A 26,032-nucleotide genomic window follows, 5' to 3' on the forward strand; every position below is an offset into this window, starting at 1 on the left:
CAACTAAAGCAGCATCTATATAAATCGTAGAAACGACTCACTTTCAAAGTGGTGAGAATTATTTTTTCCAAACTGCAACCGTGATTACCTATAATAAGAAGGTTGGTGAATTGGAATTAAATGCCTTTTTGTTCATTTTATTACGTAATGGTCGAACATTGAGAATTCATCAGATTTATATAATCCGGAGCAAACTTAAGGAAACAGACTTCTTTTGTCAATAATGAATTAAATACTGCTATTTTTTTTTTTTTTTCATCAATATCAATATCAGTGAAATCTTTAAAAATTTACTACTCAGGTATAGATGCCGCTTGAGATTGTAGAGAGATAGTTTTTTCAGTAAAAATGTATCTACCGTTAAATGAAATCCAATCGATCTATCAGATTTTCAATTATTTAAAGTGATTCGAAATGAACAAACGGTGTCTGGGTTTTAGTTTGTAACTCTCTGTATGCGTTTTTATTTCATTCCAAGGAGAATCTTCGTTACTAACGAATATACGAACTTGATCAATCTTTAACGTGCAACTATCTAGTAATAAAACAAGCGAAAAAGTGTTGATCTTTATAACTCAGCAATCTCCTTAGGGGCCATTCAAGTATTAGCTAACGATAAAACAAGGGTAGGCCATTCAGAAAAACGTTATCAAATGTTACCCTGTAGTTGTAGGCATTCCAGACAAGCATTGGCTAAGATAGGAAATTCGAAGTGCGTGCTCAAACCCAGCTAGAAAATAATAAAAAAAATTTCTCTAAAGGGCGGTATTAATAATACATTAATTGCTCAATAACAATATCTTAGTAAATAAAACGTTTGTTGCATGCATTTAAGAAGAAAGACAATGCGCAATGTATTTAATATTCGATGAATAATGAATTCACGTTTTACCGAACATGTCAATGTGTATTAATAATTAACAATAATTAATGCTTAATAAAGTAGAAATAAATTGATCAGGATGTGAGTATAAATTGCATATCCGCCATTTCCAGGTCATGCATCGACTATCATTGAACTTTTCAAAAATCGTTAGCTAACGTTAAAAAACAGTAGTAGGAAAACAAGGAAACGTTACCGATCGTTATCATTATGGGTGGGATGCAAAAGTTTGCAAAAATGCTTTAATTGATGCTCGAACGGCCCCTTAGACGAGTAATCAGGGAGAAGACTCGGATCAATTTTGACACCGACTATACTGCAGTCCCTGGGGATTAAGAGGAATCGGTAGTCAACTCAGCCGCCTCGAGATTAGTGATACAACGCCACTGCCATTCCAGCATCTAATTTCATGAGTAATGCATTATATACTGGGCCACGGTTCGCTGACTAAGAACATAGGATATGGATCAGGACAGGAGATGTTTGTTCTCTTGTCGTTCGGGTTGATTCGTGTGTGAAGAAACGCGACGGTGCGATCATCTCATATTAACCAACGAGGCAAAAACGCGTTGGCTATGCGATTTTCAAGGTCCTATGGGATCTAAAAAACGATATCGCTGAGACTAGACTTCGAGATTTCATATTTTTAAGCCGAATAAGCAAATTTTTTACTCAAGTACAAAATCGGAACGTGTCTGTGAAAAAACACGCCGATCAGCAGTGTGTCCAAAGATGTAAAATAGCGCGAGATTGAGAAACTTTGAAAAGCAAACTGCGCGACTTTATTTTTTCTTTATCTTTCTCACGCGAAATATAAATTCAAGGGAATGAAATAAAATTCAGTCTTGTCGTATTGGCGCGTAAAATGATCAGCTTGTTTCTCGGAAATTTTTTCTTTCGCTGCGGAGCTGCGAAAATCAATATTCATGGTGAGTTACTTGTTCCATTGAGTAGCAAGGAGATGTTTTTTTTTACTTTCTTCAATAACGATTACTCTTTGTTTAAAGTTATCGAAAATTTCTTTTCAAAGTTTCAGACACTTTTATGAAATACCAGCGAGTTCACAGAGCTTTACAGAAATATATGTTGACCCTGCGACGGCAGAGTTGAAATTGTCAGTTCTCGATCCCGTTGGGTTAGACTTGCGACTAGTTTGCTGCCGAGTATTCACTACCATTATTCATCACTCGGGAAAGTTCAAAGCTCGCAATATGAAACTTATTACGTACTAAATTGCAGTATATTGCATCCTCTTTCCTGCAAGCAACTGCGATCCACGGTGTGATCGGTACTTTTATAGCAGGCTGTGATACAAATATACTTCAGAATCTCTGAAACGGGAAGCAAATGCGGAAGTAATCGAAAACAAATATACCGTGTAAACGTTCTATGCGAATCTTGTTCGTTTTTATGTAATATGAAAACGTCTTACGTTTCTTTGACATGAAAATTTCCCTTTTAAACCAACTGGGTACAGGCGCGAAATGATGCATTCTATCACGAAATGTCGTGAAAATACTATGCGTCGAAAGAACTGGATCAAAAAAGCTTAACAAATCAGTTCTGTACAATTGAAAACAAGAAACAGAGAAATCCCTCAAAGGAAACGCAGCCAAGCAAGCAAAGTTGAGGATCTGTTTGTTAATTTGAACCGAGGAGTTAACCACTCGCCGTTTTTTGCGTGCAACAGATTTCAGGTGATTACACCGAATTTCACAGGATTCCAAATGATTTCAAGAGGTTTCAAAAGATCTGAGATAATTTTAACGGATTGAGGGTGATTTCGACAGATGTCATGGAAGATCAGAAATTTTATGCAACTTCAAAGATATCGCAGATTTCAGACGACTTCGCGAGATTTCTCTCAAATTTTACGGCGATTCGTTGGATTTCAATGAACGCGGAGACTTCGGATGACTTTATCAGATTTCACGATTAGTGCACGCCAGGTTTGATAGGTGATCAACTCCTCGGTTGAAGTAAACCGAACAAGTCTATCGTATAGCTGTATTTCCTGAAAGAAAATACTCTGATACAATGACGTGCGGTTGAATGAAATTTTTTCAACATTACCTCTTTTCCTTGCGCTGCTGTTTCTTCTTTTTGAACGCCTTCTTGACTCTGAGGAGAAGAAAGGCGGCTCGGTCGATGGTCAGACTTGGCGAAGCCTTCTCGCCGCTCGACATCCTTCGTCCTATTCGAGTCAACACCTTCGCAAGCACAATTTCAACTTACTTAATTACCATTGCGCAATAACATGACGTATTATTATTCGCGGGTCATCCCGATTTCACCGGTGAATTACATATTGTCGTGATATTGGTGGGGGGGGAAAAGTTCTACGTAATAAAGAAAGGGGTCGCGTTTATGCGAACATACCGTTTGCATTTGTCGAATATTCGACAAGGTTTCAAATCAGATCCAAACTTTCACAAATTAATTCTTTTCTGTTACTTGGTATTATATTCTTTGAGTATAATTTAAACGTTATTTTTTTTTTTTTTTTTTATTACTTATTCTCTTTCGTTCAAATTATGCTAATTGTTTTGTGATTTTTTTTTTTTCACTTTATTTTTGCACGCACTTCTTTCGTCGAAAATTTCTTTTCAGATGTTCTTTGATCTCTTTTCACTCTTTATGCTTGAAGCTCGGTTTATAATGCTTCGAGTTTCCATCCAAGGTTAAAGTGTATTCTCCAATTTTTTCCGCGCGAATTAATTCTTCATCCCGAGAGTTCACAAGTATTTAATGAACCTTGAAGTACATTATAACCTTGAAGAATATAAAGATCTTATACATCATGGAATCTCGAAGTTACGCGTCCTGGATTAGCCTCATACACCGTTTCAATTTATATTTCCTCCCCGTGGGATTCGCCTGGTCTCTCCCGACTTCGAATCTCATTACTTATTGACGTCTTTCGCTGATATTTCATTGGCTGAAAAAAGTATATCTATAATACCGATAGGGAAATAAAGAATGACAGGAATATGGAGAATGTAGTGAAACAAATTACTGCAAGGAACCATTCGTCCGTTCACTTGAAATATTTATTATCGAGCCACCAACTTTCAGCCTGCGTTGATAAACCTTTCGATTTGACTGTAACTCAAGTGCAAGTCAACCTTAAGTCTGACGGTTTAAAGAGAAGACGCTAATCAATATTGCCACCTTTTCGAATCGAACCTTTGTCTGAAAATTTCTGGTAGTTCTTGTCACTGGGAAAAAAATATGACCAAGTGTGTTTTTTCTGCAAAAACGTCAGATATTGCTGAATATGGAATCCATATTAAGGGAGATCCTCAGGGAGTGCGATAAAAAAATACGGTTTTCTACATTTTCAATCCTGTGTATAACGCGAAGGATATACCGATTATACCGATTCAATTCTGATCCCATTTCCATGCCATACCGGTATAAAAATTTCAAAACTTGAGTCAAAATGTCTAATTCTGTACACAAAGCACGAATACAATTGATTTTTTGGTCCATCGCGTGTAAAGAATCGAGAATATAGAACCAAGGTATTTCTTGGCACTTACTGAGGGTCTACCTCAACATGAATTTCACATCGGGAAAGAGCGGACCTTTTTACATAAAAAAACATACAAGCTCATATTTCTTACGATGATATGAAGTTTTAAAAATTCGAAATCAAAGATACAGTTCGAAAAGGTTGATAAGAACTTCTTGTAATCGGTAAGAATTTATAGGCCTAGAATCTATCCAGATTGCGCTGAGATTGAAATATTTGTCCTAAAAAGCTGGTTAAAAGTTAACCATCCGTATAACTATACATGTACCCTGTAGCAGACGATGATTTTGATCAAATTGCACACTAGAGGGTTCGGGTTTAGGCAAAGGGCAGGGGGGGGGGGGGGAGGGTTGATCCGTATAACGCTTATTATTAACTCGCCCGACAGTACATGTATAAGTTCGTGATTATGACATTTGACGATCACACGGGAATATTACCGCGACAGACGATGATGAATAATTCAATCTGTATAATATTACGCTTCGATAATAACGAAGCGATGTTACGATGCCGCCGATACAGACCGTTAGCACTGAATTAACATATAATAATTAGGTTATTTAGAGTTGTAAAACTGCAGCACACCAAATTACGGTCGCATAGTTAATTTTGAATATATTCGCGCGTTGTCTTCGTTGGGGAACATAAAATCTCCCCATGGTAACGTGTATTGATTGGATATTTCGAACCAGTAAATTCGCTAACCTCCAATCTCGAACCTTCCCATTATTTTTACGGTTAAACGTTCCAGCAGGAAACTATTACTACTGAAACAATGTGTCACGTGCAATATAGAGATGGAAAAACGCGCCTCTGGTAACAAACTGTTGGATGATTGGGTTTTTTTTTTCTTGTACTCACCAGACATGTGGAAAAAATGCATAACAAATACGTTGATACGAGCAAATCGAAATTGGGAAACTTACGTATCGAAAAAAAGTAAGTTGAGGTGAAAGATCGTATCTAATAAAGTCTGTGGAGCCTGTGTAAAAGGCCCCATTTTTGGACACCCCAGCAAAACAATGTTGGCGCATGCGCAAAGTTGAAATTCTATATTTTACATACTAGGGTTTCCTTTGGCGCATGCGTCCTTTCAAACAACTCAATTTCACGCACTCTGTCATTGAGAATGGGCGTAAGTTACCTAACCTCGATTCTTCCTTCCTTTCTTCATTAGTTTTGAATAAAATAGCGTGTGTCACACGCATGCGCGAAGGGCGATATCTGACTCCTTCGCCCACCTTTCGTACTTGTAATCAGTGTTGGGCGAATTCCCAATCGATTGATTACAAATTGAATTTATAGTTGAAAGATAGATCAGTGACAAATTGAAAAATAAATCGACACCTTTATTTCCAATCAATTACAAATTAAAAATGGTATCGAAATGTTCTTCAGAATCAATTAAAAATTAGAAATATAATTGAAATATTTTTGCCAATCAATTACAAAATACAAATGCGATTGAAGTATTCTTTCGAACAAATTGCAATTTGCAAATGTAATTGAAATATTTCTTCGAATCACTTACAAATTACTAGTTTAGATAGCGCGCCTACTGTTGAAAGCAAATAAGAAAGGAGTGTAGCGTTTGAATAAACCCGCCTAACTCAAAACATTATAATTTGACTAATTTCGTAAACCTGTAGGTAAAGTCTTGACCTGTGTTGCCACGTTGATGATTTTCATCTTAGCCAACTCTCGCTCTCATTCCTACGAGAAGATGTCAAAGTAACAACATCGAATTAACACCTCGCAATCTTCGTTTCAATTTATTTTTTGACCTGTCAATCCAATTACACGACATAAATTTCTTTTTTACTCAATGTAGTCTCGTTGAATTTTCTTATAAAACTATAAGTCAATAGTTGAGAAATTAAGAAAGCTTATAACAACGAAAAGTGAAAAGCCATCAAGGAAAATGAAATCTGTGTAACAAAAACTGCGGAACCGACTGCGACAACGATAAAGTAAAATAAAAGATGAGTAAAGCAAAAAAAGAACGACAAACAAACTGTTGTTGTTTGAAGAAAAATACTAGTTATTAGCTGATCGTTTAGGGATAAAATGGTGTAGAATTATTTGACTTTGTACTTATCTTACTCAAAATGACGTTTCTCGACATTTTACCCGATAATTTCGAAACAATTGGTACCAATTGGTGAAATTTGTTACACATGTTATTCTGATTCGTAGTTTCCGCAACAACTAGAATGTATCACGTCTGCAATAAAATCTGTGAGTTATAAATTGAATACATGTTAAAATTTGCCGAAACGACGGAAAACGTACTAAATATGGAAACTACCTAGATGAAATTAGCATTTGAACTTCCGACGTTTTTACTAATTGTAAAAGTGTGTCGAGCCCGAAAACAACTTTTTAAAAATTTTTTTTTTGTTTCACGTACTGGACAACATGACGTGAAAAGTTCAGGCTCGAAGAGGATTCTGTTACATTCCGACCGTAGAAATTAAATTTTACTACCAAAGCAATTACGATTATCTTAGTACACGTAATAGGTTCAGATATAATAAATATGCTGTAAAACTTTGAGCAGGATCAGTCAAGTGCTTTTTGAGATATCGTGTCTACATTTTTTCCACATACTTTCTTATCGCGCAGTATACGTACATTAGGTTACCTTCAATATTTCGTCTCCAACAAGCTGACAGAGTTTGTTTAAGTATCAAGAAATATAATGTTAAAATCATGAGAAATTTAATTCAATGTTTTATCTTAAAAAAAAAAAAAAAAAAAAAAATACCCAAAAGACCTTTGAAAAACCCCTTAACGGCAGGGTCATAGAAATCAGATTATTATAGCATCTCTCTACTAAAAAATCCACATAGCTTATCCGATTTTGGTGAACAGTAGCTTATTTAAATCATAAATATATGAAGTGCGAATCTTCTGAGGCAGATTATTTCTGGAGTTCGTCAGTTAATAAAAAAATCAGATAAGTGTAATTTTTGTAATTTACAGATGACGAAGATTTGACTTGGCAATGAATATCACCCAAAATCTAACCTCGGACAATCTGTGAAGAATCCGTTGAAGAATAAAATGATCGAACAAACATCCTCGATTTTTCAGTGAAAGACGTTTTTTCTATTTGGCACAGCTTCGTCTTTATTAATTATACAGCGTGAATTCGTAACGACTGCATGGTCCGTCGTCTGTTGAAATTTAATTCACACGCGGCACAATCCGAGAGTGGTTATTGGCCAGGGCGACCAACCGTTACAAATTTAGACGACAATTTGCCGCGATGTATTTATACTTGGGGACAATGAATCTGAGAAGGCTAATTTTTTTAAACTAGAAAGTTATGTTGGCAACACAGAGAAACTTACAGCGCTACAGTCGGCCGAGCGCGAAACGCACTCAATCTCAATAAACATAACATAACCCATGACCGTCGAATCTAACCTTAGAATACGTGTCAATCACAGTCTTATAGACAGGTCTGGGCACTCCGGCTGTAAAACCGTTCCCGAAAATGAAGCCGATGTTGTGAATTTTCGCCGCTAGCGCTAGTGAGGGAGAGGCCTACTTAGTACGCATCACGGTACGCATACACCGGCCTCGGAGATTGCAGCGCTCCGGTCTTTGGTGCACAAATTGAGCAACACAGGCTTCAAGACGGTCACGCTGTGTTATATAGGAAGGGGCTTGGAGTGCCCAGACATATCTGTAAGACCGTGGTGTCAATCCAACAAGTCATTGTTCCAAGGTTAGATTCGACGGTCATGGGTTACGTTACGTTTATTGACATTGAATTTGTTTCGCGCTCGGCCAATTGTGGCGCTGTAGGTTTCTCTGCATTGCCAACTTAACTGGCTGGTGTAAAAAATTAACCGTCTCAGATTCATTGTCCCCAGTGTACGTAGCCTCAAAACCTTTGACAGTTATTACCGACTAAGCAAACCCATCCTTTTTCATCTCATATTGAATAAACAAAGCAACGGAAAGTGTTAAAATTTTACACTAACGGTGCATCGTTCTTTTGTATCAGAATGTAAGAAACGCTCGGTCATGTGCCTAGCTGATCGTGAGAGCATTTTTTATTTACGTAATTATTTATTTCCTAGTTCTCGTCTAGCGATCTCAATATTGCGTGAAAACAGTTTCACGATGGCTCATTTTACTCCTAATTTTTTTCCGGAATCGCGTGAAGTATGTCAGCTATGCACTTTTTGGCCTCTGAATTGCGGGAAATGTGAGAATAGTATCATACATGTGTCAAAAAACCACGAATTTTTTTCACGATTTTCGGGATATGAATAACTTTCCTGAATCCCGCTGCAAAAGAGTGATGCACCGTTGAGATTTGAACCCTATCCGTTCGTTTGTTTATTTAATACAGGAGGAAAAAAAGGACATGTTTGCTCCGTCGGTAAGGGTAGAAATACTACATCATCTTAAAATCAGCCGTAAATCTTACTTGATTCTAGTAACGATGCCAATCGACCAATTATTGTCAGATCTAAACTTCCGGGGCAATCGGCTTTGGCTTTCGGCGCTCGTTTGAGTTTCGGTAGGTATTATACGTACAGGCATATTACGGATAAAGCAATCTACCCATCACAGCTGTCACTGTCAACGGAGCCGTGACATTTTGACAGCGGTTTGAGTCAGCAGTTTAGGTCGACCAGCTGTATCGAACCAAGTCAACGGCGGTAAGTCCGGCTTAGGGTAAGCGACTGCGGCATACATCGAGTGACCTGAGCATTCAGGGCACGAAATTCCAGCCAGAGAACGCGGCTGCTCGATATGCGACCTGTCATCACCCAGCAATATCCGCCTATGTGTGATACGTACATGCAGCAGGTCTTGCAAACCGCAGCGGCACGACGTCTGATGTTTATTCGTTTTCCCCACATTACGAATTACCTACTACCTCAGGCCAAGCAACCTGGTCTCAAGACTCCTCGAATCGTAAAGTCGACTATAAGATTTCTGATAAAAAATCATAATCGGTGAGAATCTTGATAAAACAACGATATCGATAACAGCTAAACTAGAATCAACCCGTGGGCTTTGATTTGCAAAATAGGTTGCACGCAAATCTTGGTAATTTTCTAATCTATGCAATCCGAAGAGAAAGTGAGCACTTGCCTTTCTTTGAGGTTGTTAAGGAAGAACTCAAAATATTTCAAACTCAAAAGCAGAAATCTTCAAATCATTTTCAGAACGTTACAACTTTGTAGGCGTTACGATGAATACGGTTTTTGATGCTCGTCTCTCTGTTTACACAAGTTAAACTAATATTCAATTTCTTTGCCGAAACTGCTACGATTTTCATAAATCATTTATTCAACGTAATTCCATGTGACAAAATGTCGAGTAAATTTGAAGGGGAATGTAACTAGTCCGAACGGTTTTTTGAGATTACGTTAACTAAAATTTGGATCATCGTGGCGGAGAAACACTTTAGACCATTTTTCAACAGAATTCTAAACGGTGCAAAACATAATATTTCGAAAAAGTCTTATGAGCTCCGATTATTCTTCATTATATTTGTATTATTTTTACTTAATTCAAACACTTTTTGAGATCTGATGGAGATTTTATTTAAAAAATAGCTACCTATAGACACGGAGTTTCACGAAAATTTTAGGAAGATGAAAGCTTTTTTAATGTATCGTAACCCTTTCCAAAATGTCTCTTTTCAAGTTTCCGTACAAAATCTTTAAAATTCTTTAACCATCTATCGGTCTTGGAAATTGATTTGAGAGGAATCTTTGTAGAAAAGTTCAATTTCGATTTTTCCACAGAATTCACCTTGAATTTAGAATTTTACATTACGATTCTGAAAATGCCTGTCTCCAAAATTTCGACAATTTCTCAAAATTTCTCGCATTACATGAAAGAAATCGGAACAAAATGAGAAATAATCAGAGTTTGTAACCAATTTACCAGTGTTTGTCAGATGTTTATTTCAACATAGTCGGAAATGGAAGGTTTCCACGAGGACGGATTCAATTGTCACGAAGTGGTTAATCAAAAAAAAAAAAGAAAAATCTTCGTAGAAATAACTGACTAATAATGGATAAATTTGGAGTAGGAATTAATTTTTACACTACATTTCAGTGTTAGCTATTGAAAAATGACACATTTGTTTCACGGTTGCGGTTTTCTAGAACCTACCGCTGCACTTTGCCGCTTTCACGAGCAACCCATTTTATCCAAATCGCTGCAGCCGGTGAACTCAAGTAGTTGGGACAATGCGAAACTCCTGGAGCAACTCACAATTGCACCTCTGGGAGAGTAAATTATACCGTCAAGCTACAACGTTGTGTCGCAGTTCAGTTTTTACCGACTGAAAATCGAAAAACACCACGGAACGAGTTTCTTTTCACGTCTGCGCGTCTCTTTGTTTTAAATTTTTCCCTTTTTTTCGCCACTTCTTCTTCTCCTTGTCTTGCTCACCCTTTACTAGCGGTTTCTTAGTCCGGCTAAACATTGAAAAAACTCGTAGCATTCCGCGTGATAATCCATTGAATTTCATCGACTTTGACCTGGAAACGTAAGGAAAATGGGTGAACAGCAAGGAAAAGAAAAAAATACCGTTCAAAAAGTTTTGCAATTAGAACATGAAAATTATTAAACCCTGGCGTTTTTGATTTTTTTCACCATACGGATTTCTTGGGATGGTTTAAAAAAAAAAATGTCCGAATATAATTATTCGACAAAATCAGATTCTTGTCAACGCGATGCAACAGATTGTCGTCAACAATCACAGTTAAACAATATAATTGTACTTTCACGAAAGATTCCTTGAGTATTTTTCAGACGGTTGTGAAGATTTCGTTAGCAAAAAAAAAAAAAAAAATTGACCCAAATCATTGTAATCGCATGAAATATCCCAGAGTTTAATCGTTCTTTATAAGTAAGCCGATTTTCACAGCTTCGCAGAGTTTAACTGCCTATAGCCGAGAATTAATCAGACTAGCGTATCTCGTGCTGAACTTTATAATTAACACACCTTACGGCCAAAACTTAACTACTTTCTTATAGTTTGAAGTTATGTGTTTTATTGCGGAGTTCTTCATGGTGGTTCACTTATAGAATAAACCTGACGCAAAACATATAAACGAATCGCAATAGCATTGCATTTTATTTTTCACACGTAATAATTCTTTTCTTGACCAGAAATATTTTACATTGAATAGTTTACGATAGAGCTATATTCATTTCTCTTTTTTGTATCAACCCAATGAATTTCCTGTTCTAGAACTCGAATGACATTTGAGTGACAAATTAGGTATACTATGGTGAAGATGATTCATAGAAACTTCAAAGCTTATTATATCATTCCCGCGTGGGTAAAGAACGCAGACTAATGTTTAAAGATTGGAATAATTAGACAACGTAGTAGTATACAACGGTTCTAGGAATTACCAGAGTGTGTGATTTGCAATGAATGAAATCATATATTTCTGATACATAATCTAGTGACCAGAGTTATTTTGGTCAGTCCAGTATGAATATGAAGTATGTACATCAATGATAAGTTTGAGTCTCATGAATTGAGAGATAAGCCTGAATATTCTGTGTGCAAAATAGTACATTACGTGACAAGTGCGGGAAGTAGGTGACACCTGCACCAGTGCGACACTTTACTTTAGCACGAGTTACGTATACTATTTTTTGACACAAGTTGTGGTAAGTTCGCGATAAGATCTGATAAAAGTGGTATTGGTACACAAAGAAAAGCTAATACGATATTTTGTAATCGATGTTAGTAATCTGAGCATCGCCTTTGCTTCTTAGCACCGTGTGTGTTTACATCGATTATAATCTGGTAAATACACAGTACGCAGGAGTATGATATTAGAATTCTAGAGATCGCTGTAAAGGTAATATTCACTTACCGCACGTTCCGCAGGCACGGTAAAACGAACTTACCGCACGCTGTGTCAAAAAGATAATTTAGAAGTTATATCTCTCCAGATACCGTAAAATATCTTTATACTTGGTGATGAAATACATACAAAACCATGCACTTTTTGACATCAGCTATTTTTTTTTTTTTTTTTTTCTTACATGTCGATGGATTTTTTTACATTTCAACTTCCAAAACATTGAATTTACATTTAAAAAATTCTAAATACGAATGTTAGGCTGAAATTTAACGACATTACAAACCCCAGGGTCCGAATATTGATGGATCTGATAATATTTTCGGTTCAAAGACCGCTATATTGACTTTTTAAGTATAAACTTTGCATTTGAATGCAAAGTCTCGAAAAACATTCAGACGTGAATTAGTTTTGAGACTCTATAAGTTCAGTGTTTCGAATTCTGGCCCAAGAGTGTGCGTCCCGCTTGCGTAATTTCGCCAACGTGCGCGACTGCGAAACCGATCTAAATTAGCACAGGGTACTTCTACTACACTTAGAGAAATTTTTAATTCCGCTTACCGCTCAGTCCTTAACTATTTTTGTTTTTTACCATAATCGAAAAATATAGTTCTAGGTACAAAGTGAACATCAGTTTTGTAGTTGTTACCAGAAAATATAGTATCCGTTACTATTCTTTCTCATTACGATCACTGTTGCTATATTTTCTAGTAACTGTTGCTAAAATTTAATGCTCGTACAACAATAAATTGACGTTAAAGCCTCGTTTAACTAAAAAAGTAGAGTAAATCGAACAAACTGATTTCGCGTTGCAATTACCAAAAAAGGATCGAAAATAGCGCAAAATGGTAACGCGTACCTCGTTTTTCGTAATTCCAACAATATTCAAACAGTTTTTTTAACGATACCTGTCTTACTGAATTTTTCTAGTTACTATAACAAATGAAATTTTTCTCAGTATGCTTTCCGCAGATGACTCGAGGGCGTCGCGATGTTCGCCAACCCGGGTACGGGTAGGTACCCATATACCGCCTACCACCACCTCATTCTCGGTATATTATTTAATTACAAAATTCTAGCCCTCCGGTTTGAAAGTACAGCGTGGGCGTAGGAATGTGTATGTGATTCGAGTATCTGTGAGCATGAGCTCGTACAGCGTATAATGAAGACACGTGCTGCAGGCACTTATACTTGTTGTTAGATAAGATTATCAATGAAACTCAGAGTCTCGGCATGATGATGGAATATGAATATTCGCAAGTGAAACTACTGTTCTTGAATAGTTAGAAAATTTTGTTAGTGACTTATAAATCGTAACATTGTTTTCAACTTTCTAAGCTGCGGTATTCGATTTTACAGTTCCTTGAAAAGTGAGTTGAGACGACCATCGACTGATCGATAAGTAATGGGGGAAGGTGGGAGATTCAACGTCCAGCGTGTAACAATTTATTTAGGTATGCTGAAAGTGAAAGAAATAGAAAAATAAAGAAAAATAGACAAAAATAACCTGAAATAGTGTAAAATATTAACTGATCATTTAGTTATCTTCGGGTTTATATGTTTTTACCGTTCAATTTTGGAAAAGAAAAATTTCAAAGACAGAAATTTTCTTACGCGCTGCAAATCAACTTTCGCTTGATAGTTCAACACATTGAATACTATAATTAATAATAAAAACTATAATTCAATCTAAAATAAGCCATAAAATAGTATAAAGATGAATTAAGGATATAAGATCGAATATAAATCGTTTATTATGTGTACTTTTGATTTATTAACGTGATATTCAGTTTGTTAATGTTAAATGACGTCGTGAATTGGTTATTGGAACCTGACCATAGTTTAGTTCTCTGCACACACGTCACGGACTTCAGTTTGACACAAATTTAAAATCGACTTTTCTCGCCTACTACTTGTTAAAATCATCCGCTTATATCTTGTACTCTCTTTCTCTCTTTTTTATTTTTTTTCGAGGATTATCCATCGTCACAAGCTGCGCGTTCGCAGGATTCGTCGTCATATTATGCAGGGTGGCCAACTCAAGCTTAACCTGTCAAGCGCGGCTTATGAAAGTTACGTAAATGATGGGAACTTTTTTTAGGTTAACTGACTTCAAATAGTTGATATAGCGATTGGGGAGGCTTGGAAAACTTTTGATGTTATCCTATTGACGACTGATTACTGCTATCAGTCATTGTAACAACATAATTTCGATTCTCCACTTGACGCGCGAAAGTTTGACATCTCATACCCCGTTTAGAGTAGGTTGGTCACCCTGCCTTGCGGACGAAAATATCACCGCGGTAGGATATTATATCTAGCCGGCGAATCGAGTTCAATTATTTTGCGCAAGCGCAGTCGATCACTAATGCTATATTTTTATTCTCTTTCACTCACATTTCATCCAAATTGATTCGGCGCGTTTTTCAAAATTCTAGATGCACGCCACCCGAAAAATCGGAAGTCTTTCAAAATTTGTTCTAGCTTCGTTTTAGATCGGTTTCAGATGTTTATGCCGTCTCTAAATTAAAATCCTCATCAAATATCCCGGAATAATGATGGCTATTTATTTTTTTTCAAACACTTTTTTGCAATTAATGACCTTACAAAAAATCCGATTACAGACGTCAGTTCGAGAAAACAGAAATCCTTCGCGCCTTGATATTTTCCGAATCAGGGGCTTGAGGTTAACGACTTATTTTGAGAGTTTAATTCGCAACCCAACATAGGAAATGTACTCTAAAATCATAGTAAAATCCTTTCGCAGCGTGAGGAAGCTGTTTGGATAACTTGTGGAGTTTCTCACACCCAGAAAAAATAAAAAAATAAAAAAACATTCCCGCTCTCATTGCCAGCTGATCTGTATGATTACGATCGACGAGAAGCACGATGGGGAAATTGGTTACTGGGTATTTCAGGTATTTTGGTTTTGTGCAACCAATGCATTTGAAATATTTTAATGTATTTCGCTTCTGCAGCATTGAAGCAGAAATATTGCAATGCGATGGTCTGAAAATATCTTTATTGCTCTGTTTTCAAAACACTGTACGTATACAATACGTTAAAAATTCCACGGTTGGAAAATGTTGTCACATCCAATATTTAATATTCGGTATTTAATGTATATTCATGAGGATTTGTGTATTCAATCTAACCGCGGGGTCTTTTAAAATTAATGCATGATACTCACATGTACGGGGCATTCCATACTAACTTGACAATATTTTTAACATCGCCGTTTGTTAATCGGTTGGAAATTTATCAGGCGATAACAGAGATTCTAGAACCGTCTTTTTTTCTTTATTCAACCTTTTTTGAGCCGGTAACTTATAAAAACCAGCATCTATTCAAAGTTTCACGTAGGTGTCACTCAATTTTTCTACGTCTTGCCTAAGGTTGACTGATTCGGTATGACTTAAAATGTCACACATTTCAAGGATTAAACGCTTATAATAGCGAGGTTCTTCGTGCCAGAATTTACCATTGTTACAGTGAAACAAGTGATCAAACTGTACCGCATGATCCTTGATGTTTTTTTATGCTCATTTAACCTTACGGAAAGGTCTCTACTAGTTTGATCAATATATAACTTTTTACAGTCATTGCAAGAGGTCTTGTACACTACATTATAATGCTTATAGTTACAATGATCTCGAGTCATACAAGCTTTTTCCAACAAATTGAATATCATATTTCTTAAACGTTCTGTTCAAAGATTCGAATAAACCGGCAACATCAGGTATCGCAATAAAGCTTGACAAATTGTTGTTCTCGTCAGAACTTACGATGTGATTACGTATTTCACGAATTTTAGATTTAACAGTTTTATCAAGTAGGTGAGGAGGAAAATCATTTTTTAGCATTACATCCCTTATGGTCTTGATATTCTCCTTATGATAACAATTATTTGCAAGCTTTATCCCTCTGTAAACAAGGCTTGTAATGGTACCAATTTTATACGGTCTAGGTTGGTAAGAGTTGAAGTTTCAATATCTTCGTGACCATGTTGGCCTTTGGTACCAATTTGTTTGAATGACAGATGAGTTGTCGATGAGAGTAAAGTCCAGAAAGTTAATTTTATTCTCTGCCTACGTCTCTGAAGTAACTGGCAATTTTGGGTGAAATCCGTTGAAAACATTTGGTAACTATGAAACAGACTGTTTAGGTATGGCTGTGAAACTGTGATTCACGTATCGATAATAGAATGGTAGCGTAAGGTAATTTTTTTAATACAATGTGATCCCAAATCGTCAATCGCAATATCTACTAGAATCGGAGGAAGAGGTGACCACATAGGCAGACCAAAGGTTTGCGCAAACACCATATTATTAAATTTAAAAATGGAAGCTTCAAAACATTTGTTCAGTGCGACAGTGAGCTGCTCCAATGTTTACAGTGACATTAGGTGAAATGAGCTGCGAGCATTTTTTGAATACATCCATTCCTAAATCCAACGGAACATTTGTGAAGAAGTAGATAACATTCAGCGATGCCAAAATGTAATTTGGAGATAAAACAATTCCTCTGATTGAGTATAACAAAGTAAAACTGTCTTTGATATTGGTTTTCGGTGTGATTGGAGCAGATTTTAACCAGGAATTCAAGATCTTAGCTAATTTTTAAGCAGGGATCTTGATAAACGATACAATGACTCTATCTGGTACATATCTGTTCTATGGATTTTTGGTAAAAATATGCTTTGTCAGGCATACTGTTGTTCATATTAATTTTCTTGTCCCTCTTCATACCTACTTACACACCACTTATCGTAGAAATTAAAAGTACAACCAAATACGTCCATTGCGATTCTATGACACAAGTTAACTTTTCCAGATTGGTAATCTCTGAAATTCTACATGTTTGTTTAAACTATCAATTATCGCTGTCAAATCTTTTGATAGCAGTTATCGGTGAATAAAAACAATCGTTATCAATCGTTATCGATACAGTTTGCCTGTATAAAGTGAATTCCTAACGACTGCATGGTCAGTCGTCTGCTGAAATTTAATGCGCACGCGCTACAATCCGAGAGCGGCTGATTACCAGGGCAAACAACCGTCATAAATTTACACAACATTTCGCCGCGATGTTACATAAGCTCAAAAATTTTAACAATCGTTAGCGTTGAGCACAGCTATCAGCGACAAATGTCAGTATTTTGGACGTTACGTTTACGACGGTTGGTCATCCTGGCAAACCGACGCTCTCACATCGTAGCGCATGCGCATTAAATTTCAGCAGTCGACGGACCATGCAGTCGTTAGGAATTCACTCTGTGCAATTACCTCAAAGGAGATACAATTTCAATCAAGTTCTAATTTTTTCCCTCAGGATGACCGTACTTCGTTTTCGCGCGGCAGAGTAATTACCTGGCTCAAAGCTCGGGTTGAATAAAGCTTATTTTAAAACCGACAATGATCGTTAATGCCAGATACCGAAGGTACGTAAAATAATTCCACGGTCGTTTAGCTCGTTTTTTGTCGCACCATGCGGTGAATATCCGACGACCGAAAAGAATCGTCTATAGATTAGGCTGCACGATAAATACAAAGCTAGGTAAATCCCGAGTCCACTTGGTATTTAGAGATAACTTTACGACCGGACGCGGTGCGTGTCTACACAATATACACGATGCGCGCATCGTCGTTTCAGGAACGCTTACATCGATTCTCGGGACCTTGATTGCCAGCCCAGAATATTCATTTAGGAGAACTTGTAATCTGTATTTGCAATGGCCGATCGCATCGCCATGGCGTTACAAGATAACAAGAATTCATAGAACTGTGTCATACCTTGATATTATGTATGCGCGATTCGACGAAGGTGCCGATAGACGAGTTAGCAAGAGCACAAACTCAGTCATGCGATTATTTTCGGAAAACCCTACAGTTTTAATAATACAATTATCTAAAAAGAATATGATATGCAGTTGAAAATCAATTATATTAACAATAGAATTGCCGGTAGATTCAATTTTTTTTTCTCATTTGTAAAATTACCAGCTCCACGAATGACGAGTAACTCGGATGGCCTTTTCTTTGCTGTGAAATTTGGCAACTTTTCGAAAATGGCCGTCAATAATTCGTAACAGTGAAAATCCAACCGGCATTCAAAGTTCCGGGGTTATAGAAAATGTTTTCTATTACACGAGTCGAATAAAAGTGTAATTGTTACAGTGATATAACCTGAATATCACCAAAAAAAATTATATCCGAATTTCTGTATTTGAGAAATAATTTTTTTTTTCTGCATGGTTTTGAATTTCTACTTTCCAGTTATCAAATTCTTCATGGCGATATGTTATCAGTTTTAATACATAAATAGAATATGATGGGGCCCGATAAGGTATTAAAAAGTATTACAGAATATATTGCGATTAAAATCGCATCGCGAAACGATAAGTCAGGTTCTGACTACTAGTCAACACAGTTTGAGAATCTGAACACGGTTGCCTGGGACTTTTTATCGTATGGTTACTCGAAATTTTTCTTCAGGAGCTGGGAGTTCTTTAATTAGGTAATACTTTATTACCTTTACTTTACTCAACCCCATACTTTGAAAAAAACAATGATAACCATAACTTTTGAAGCAATTTCGATAAATGTCCCGTAATTTATGATTCGCCAATACCGAGTGTGCGAGTTTCGAAAATTATGAAAAATCCAGCGACCATAAGATCCATAAAAGTGTTGAGTCTTACAAGACTAATTGTAAGCCATACTTCCAATTAGCCTGACTACAGCGGTTGGCATTGGGTTATATCTGCTAACTGTCTGCAACTCAATCAGTGAAATATATATCAAGGCTGGGTAGCGTGTTCGTGATCGATGAGGAACTGAGGCAGAGAAGACTGAAAAACCACTTCCTCACAAATTCAGTAAGTAATAATCAGCCGGTTAAGGGAAGATCGGAGTGCCGACGAAGTGAACAAATTGTATTTTACGATTCTCTTCTTTCCAGGGTAACTCAATCGTTTCAAACCTTGAGAAATGTTAGTATTTGTAACTGTGCTTGTGGGGTGGATGGAAATGTTCGAAAATTGACGTAAAAATGTGAAAAACGTTGGGTTCAAATATCAGTTGCGTACCATAACCTCAAAGTGAGATTATGTTCAGTGCTTTTGTTCAATTTTCGAAACTTTTCGAACCTACCGTCAAGCATAATCATGAGTCCTATCATTTGCCGAAGTTTGAAGAGATTTGATCACTCAGGAAAAGTAAGAATTGTAAAACGTTTACGATTTACCGTATTTGATGGAGATCCGACGTCCTTCCAAAAACTGTTCTACAACTTTTTGACATATTTCTATTTTACAGGTGATTGGGACAAAGTCTCATTTCCTCTGAAACAAATTTACGAAATAATTTCGAGAAGTGTAGATACACTTTATTTGGCATAAAGGTTAAAGATGGATTGACTGGATCGTCTGAATCAAGATTTAGTAGAAGAGAGAAAAAAAAACCGTTTGAAAATTCTCGAGCAATCTTATGTACTCCAATGATTGTAAACGTAGATGAAAAATATCTTTACTATGCAATGCAAACGAATCCGAGCAACTTCGAACAAAGCAAGCTATGCAATGAACACTTTGCGAAAGGATTTTATTTTATTAAAACGTTCAAAAATGCTGAAACTCTTGTATTTATGTACATCCGATTCTAATGTTTTTACATTTATACAACCAACGTTACTGGAGATTTTTTAACCGTTTATTCTCCATTCCTAATTTTTCATTCACAATCTGACGATTCGATTAACCGTAAAAATTTTCACGTACATTTTATTCTTATCTCGCAGACGCGGTATAACGACATAATTGTAATCTCCGATTGCGATGCTCGACTCAAGTTTTAATTATACAAGGGTGGGTCCTGTACAGAAATACAGCGATGAATCGCCGGGTAACGAGGCATGCTGCACACCCAAGGAAGCCGTGGAACAGAGAGTTGACCAACGACCCTTCAACCGACAACAATATAATTCAGCCCAATCAACGGAGCTTGTGTAAATCAAGGGAGAAAATTGCTACATGAACTCAAATCTGGTGACTGTAGTCCTTCACTCCCTTAACTTTGGTTATAGATTTTTTCCTAAATTCTCGCAACAAATTCTTGCAATTGGCGATGTGGGTTCAAGGGATCATTACAGTGAGACCCGCCAAAAAATCACTGATTTTCGTCTATTTTTTTTTATTGTTTGGATAAGGTAATAAGTCTAATTTTTTTTTTTTGCAAATCAAGGTAAGAATGCCGAATAAAAAATAAGTTTTTTTAAGTTGATTTATTGATATTTTTATAACATAAAAAAATATTGAAAAATTCAGGTTAAAAACCAGTTTCTGGATGGCGTTCATGATTAAATTGCGGCCTTAATTTTTATTTGAAACAAAAATTCCAAAGAAATTCTTAATCTATAGGAAAGCCGCTTTCGGGCTATGGAAGCTTTTTTTTTTGAAATTTGACAAAATGGCGGCTGTCTCAACAAAATAGATCAAATTTAGCATTTTTTTTCGACAGTTTTTAGTAGAAAAATATAGGAAGATTTAAAAAAAAAAAAAATCCTTCCATGGCACGATAGGAAATGATGTGAAGAATATTCTGCTTAAATTTGAAAACGATAGCTTGAAAACTCTTCTTTTGAGAGTGGACGCCGATTTGAAAAACACCATTCCGAGAAAAACGCGCTTAAAGTTTGGAGAGAGATATTTTCATATAAATCGTGTCCTTACGATCAATCGGCGATACCATTTAGAATGTTTATAACAGTCTATACTATGCGTTAATGCAAAAAAAAAAAAACGATTTTTTGAAAATTTCACACTGGAATGATCCCTTAAGCGTATTTTGACAGGCAGTTCGAATTTGAAACCTTATAAACTTCCGCTGGCTCGTGCATGTCAAAAGCATGGCGTTTGAACGAAACCAGTGCAAATAGCGACGTGATTGGTCGAAAAGACAAATAATAATCAAGCGACACCGACGAAAGGCTTTAATCATTTCCCGATCCACAAGCCGTTTAAATATTTACTGTAGAAAATATTGACTGTGCGAAAGCCTTCGTTGTCGAGATGTATAGTTTCCGGCAATATGAAACTTGACTTGAAATATTTTTAGTAATTGGCAGAAGAAAGGCCCTAAATGTTATAAAAAATATTATTTTCGTTTCGATAACGATTTGAATATTTGGTTAGAACTTTTTTTTAGTTCGTGGCAGTTTTTGTTTCATTTTTTAGCGCCAGTATATTTTATTTATTCAAACTTTGTCCGAATATTTCATCCCGTTCCTGGTATTCAGATCGTCGATATGGACTTAAGGAATTATTTTAATGACGGGTGAGAAATCGTGGGTCACAGGATGAATTAGATGTGGCACGAACCTCTCGAAGGTGTTATTGCTTGAAATTCGAAACCTGCCGCCCCGACATAAATTGTAATATCAATAAATTTCCCAACCGTTGATGTGGACAAACCTTCGCTTGAAGGTGAGATGTGAGTATTTTACATTTATGTAATTTCTATGCGAGCCAATAATATTTACACTTATTCAATGCCTGAATTTATTTTCTTCGACAAATTTACACTTGTGGTCAGAAATTATCGTATTTTGGAATATTCGTATTGAATTTCGAAAATTTGAAAAACTCCATTCTTGCTTATTCTATGGCTGCAACTATGGACGATGAAACCATACGAATCTCAGAGACTGCTCGATTTGTAATTTTTACTTGATTGGCTGAAAAAAAATTGTTTATGAATTTTCTAACCCCTGCAACGTAAAATATTTCACTTGTTACAGTTACTAAAAAGTTCTAATCAGCGAGTGGATATCATTCGAAAAATCTGAGTTCAAATATTGTTAGTATCACAGCTAAATATGGTACAATTGTGAGCTATTTAGTGTGATTACAGTTGTCAATGCTACATTTTCTGGTTATTGTGACGTTAAATCTGTCTGTTTGGTTTACAAAATTTTGTAGTTCAATAAGGTCTCATCACCAACTTATCATTGCATCGAAATCGAAATGTTACAACAGTTCGAAGAAAATACAGTACGAGTGACGATAGTAAAAATAATAGTAACACGTATTAGATTTTCTGATACAAAACGCTGCCAAACTCGTTTTCATTTCGTAACCAAAATCCCAGTATTTTTCGGCTCTGGTAACGAATGAAAATAGTTACGAGGACTCTGTGGCAACAAAAACGTTGTCACGGCTGTCTCGATTAATAATTAGTGAAATTCGACTCATATATCAAATGTTTAATTTGCTTTACCCGTTGTGCGTTGGGTTTTGATTGATTCTTCTTGTTTTGCACCTTGATTTCGGGAACGCCCGCAGATGTATATTGCATGTAATATACGGGGTGTTGAAAAAAGGTGGATACACCTGGATAGCACGAAAACGAAGTAACTTGGAGATAATCTGATAACAGATTCCCGGATAATTTTTCCCTGGGAATCCAGTGGTAATATTAGTTTTTGGGCCAGATGGGCCCAGGGGGGCCTTATGAGGCCCAACTTTGAAATTTCAAACGGAAACCCCAATTTTTTCGTTCGAATTTGGATTCAGCGGGATATTTTACGTCCGAATACGTATTAACCATCGCCGGGGTCATAGGTCCCTTCTTGGTCCCGAATCGAAAAAATGGGGGTTCCAATTTGAAATTCCAAAGTTGGGCCTCATAAGGCCCTTCTGGGCTCAACATCTAATATCACCATTGAATTGCTAGGGTCAAATTATTCGGAATCCTATTGTCAGTTTATTTGTAACTTATTTTGTTTCCGTGCTATCCAGGTGTATTCAGCATTCTTCAATATCGAAACATACGGCACTAGGGAGGGCTTTATGATCCCGGCGGCGGTTGATACGTATTCGAACGTAAAGTTTCCCGCTGAATCCGAATTCGAACGAGAAAATTGGGGTTTCCGTTTGAAATTTCAAAGTTGGGCCTCATAAGGCCCTTCTGGGCCCAACATCTAATATCACCATTGAATTGCTAGGGTCAAATTATTCGGAAACCCATTGTCAGTTTATTTGTAAGTTATTTTGTTTTCGTGCTATCCAGGTGTATTCAGCATTCTTCAATATCGAAACATACGGCACTAGGGAGGGCTTTATGATCCCGGCGGCGGTTGATACGTATTCGAACGTAAAGTTTCCCGCTGAATCCGAATTCGAACGAGAAAATTGGGGTTTCCGTTTGAAATTTCAAAGTTGGGCCTCATAAGGCCCTTCTGGGCCCAACATCTAATATCACCATTGAATTGCTAGGGTCAAATTATTCGGAAACCCATTGTCAGTTTATTTGTAAGTTATTTTGTTTTCGTGCTATCCAGGTGTATTCAGCATTCTTCAACATCGAAATAAACGACACTACGGAGGGCCTTATGATCCCGGCGGCGGTTGATACGTATTCGGACGTAAAGTTTCCCGCTGAATCCGAATTCGAACGAGAAAATTGGAGTTTCCGTTTGAAATTTCAAAGTTGGGCCTCATTAGGCCCCCCTGGGCCCATCTGGCCCAAAAACTAATATTACAACTGGATTCCCAGGGAAAAATTATCCGGGAATCTGTTATCAGTTTATCTCTAAGTTACTTCGTTTTCGTGCTATCCAGGTGTATCCACCTTTTTTCAACACCCCGTATACATTGGGGTGGTTAAAAAAAAATTATAATTTTTTTGGGAAAAAAGTGGTGGTGAAAAAACGATTCGAAATGACGAAAAAATAATGCCTGCACGTGGAAAATTTTTTTACTCAAGATTCAGAGGTAGCGCTGGTCGATTTTACGTATTTATTTAAGGTTTTTTTTTCGTAAAATTTAGATAAGATCATAATAGCCAGTGTAAATATATATTACGAAATATATAAATATATATTAGGGTGATTCAAAAAAATCATTATTTTTTAACCACAAGATACCTTTTTTTGTAGTTTTTTTTTTACAGTAAATGCATTTTTGAAAAATATCTCACGAAATAGTGGATTATGTCAAATTTAACAAGATAGCTTTTTTGTTAAGAATAAATCAATCTTCAAAAAATGTACGTCGTGGTTTTTTCGTAAAATATACATATATTTACACCGGCAACTATGATCTTATCTAAATTTTACGAAAAAAAAAAAAACCTTAAATAAATACATAAAATCGACTCGCGCTACCTCTAAATCTTGAGTAAAAAATTTTTCCGCGTGCAGGTATTATTTTTTCGACATTTCGAATCGTTTTTTCACTACCACTATTTTTCGAAAAAAATGATGATTTTTTTGGAATCACCCTAATATACATATGTGGATACGCGTATTGTATATACATATAACCCGGACGGTATCGCATGGGATTTGAGAAAGAGCGGTCGATTCGTTAACTTGTCAGCGAGTCTCGTTGTTTGGAGAGGGGTGTACGCGGCTCGTTGTTATAGGTGCTGCGTCAAAACATACGTCACGCCTGCCCACAGCTGTCGGTGAAATCAATTTATTTTACTACACTGGGACGAGTTTAAATCTGATCACGTAATCGAGTTAACATTGCGAAGATAGACCCAAGACCGAGGAGGCAGCTGACAGATATGCCTTCTTCTTTTTTCTTCGATGTAAAATTGAAATAACACGTTCCCTGCTGTGCGGTGAGATACGTTTGGAATTTACAAAATTGACGGGAATGATAAGAACGACGAGTACAGAATATTCAGAAATGGATTGAACCGAGTGAAAATTAATACCATCTCATAGATCAGCGAACGCGATAGTTTGCCGAAGAAGATTTGTTTTGTTTCGAACCTTAGAAACTTGACATTCTTTCGTCAAGCTTTTGTAATTAATATTGAAACAGAATAAGATTGAAATATAAATTACAGCAGACTTGATAACAAGCATATTACATACTTCAATTACTTTTTTCCTTCTCAGGCACCCGCAGATTGAAATACTGCAGTGTAATAAGTGCGCGGTTTATCAATTTTAAGCCTGATGAGACGGATTGTTCTGGAATAAAAAAATTTACGTAGTCAAAAACTTCCAAGTTATTTTAGTACCGTCTGAAACAATAATTAATTATTAAAACCAAAGAACCAGTAATACACATGACTTTGAAAAAGTTTGGAATAATTTTTTTCTCCGGTTTGAAAAAAGGCTTTACTCAGGCAGCGTACTTGACGTGTGCACAATTTTATGAAGCATCGAATTCGAGTAGATTGAAGAAATTTTTGCTTTTCTGTGTAAAAGTCTTTCAAGTACCTACAAATAATGGAGAAAAATCGCTAAAATGGGATTTACACCTTGTCAAACTTCTACACGAATGTGTTATTTCAATAGGAAGAATTTTTTGTTCACCCAAGTTTTGACCCGTCAAATTCAACAAAGTTTTAATCAATATCAATACCGTATGCGTGCGCACTTTTCAATGTTCGGGAAAAGCTTTAACGGTTCTTCAATCATAAAAACCGCTATCAATAAAAAATCCGTGGTAATTGAATTTTCTTTAAATTAAGAACGTGATACTTCCCAACGCATTTTGCGCTCCGTTAGCGTCAAATAACGCGGGAATACAAAAGGCAGACGGCTTCTCTCGTCAAATATACATGGCGATATGTATTGCGCTCATCGTTTGATTTCTCGATTGGTTCGCCTTTGAACCCTGATCGAAGTGCGGGCAAAGGTGGGTTTGAAAATGATGAAGGAAACGGAGAAAATGAAAAAAAAAAATAACGAAGATGAAAAATAAATCGGAGTAAAAGAAGTGAC

General features: G+C 36.5%; 1 protein-coding gene across 3 annotated transcripts in view; it reads right to left on the reverse strand.

Moving 5' to 3' along the window:
- LOC107219511 overlaps positions 1-3,323 on the reverse strand; it is a 251,610-nt gene extending 248,287 nt beyond the window's left edge. For 2 of the 3 annotated variants that reach the window (XM_046733522.1, XM_046733520.1), the window contains exons 1-2: positions 3,263-3,323; positions 2,957-3,093 (exon numbers count right to left, since the gene is read on the reverse strand). In XM_046733522.1, the coding sequence (XP_046589478.1) occupies positions 2,957-3,093; positions 3,263-3,271 (146 nt within the window). In that variant the 5' untranslated portion in view covers positions 3,272-3,323. The remainder of the gene's footprint in view (positions 1-2,956; positions 3,094-3,262) is intronic. The other variant, XM_046733521.1, reaches the window with a different exon arrangement.
- Positions 3,324-26,032: the final 22,709 nt, after the last annotated feature.

This window comes from Neodiprion lecontei, chromosome 3 (assembly GCF_021901455.1).
Source record: "Neodiprion lecontei isolate iyNeoLeco1 chromosome 3, iyNeoLeco1.1, whole genome shotgun sequence".
Taxonomy (NCBI): Eukaryota; Metazoa; Arthropoda; class Insecta; order Hymenoptera; family Diprionidae; genus Neodiprion; species Neodiprion lecontei.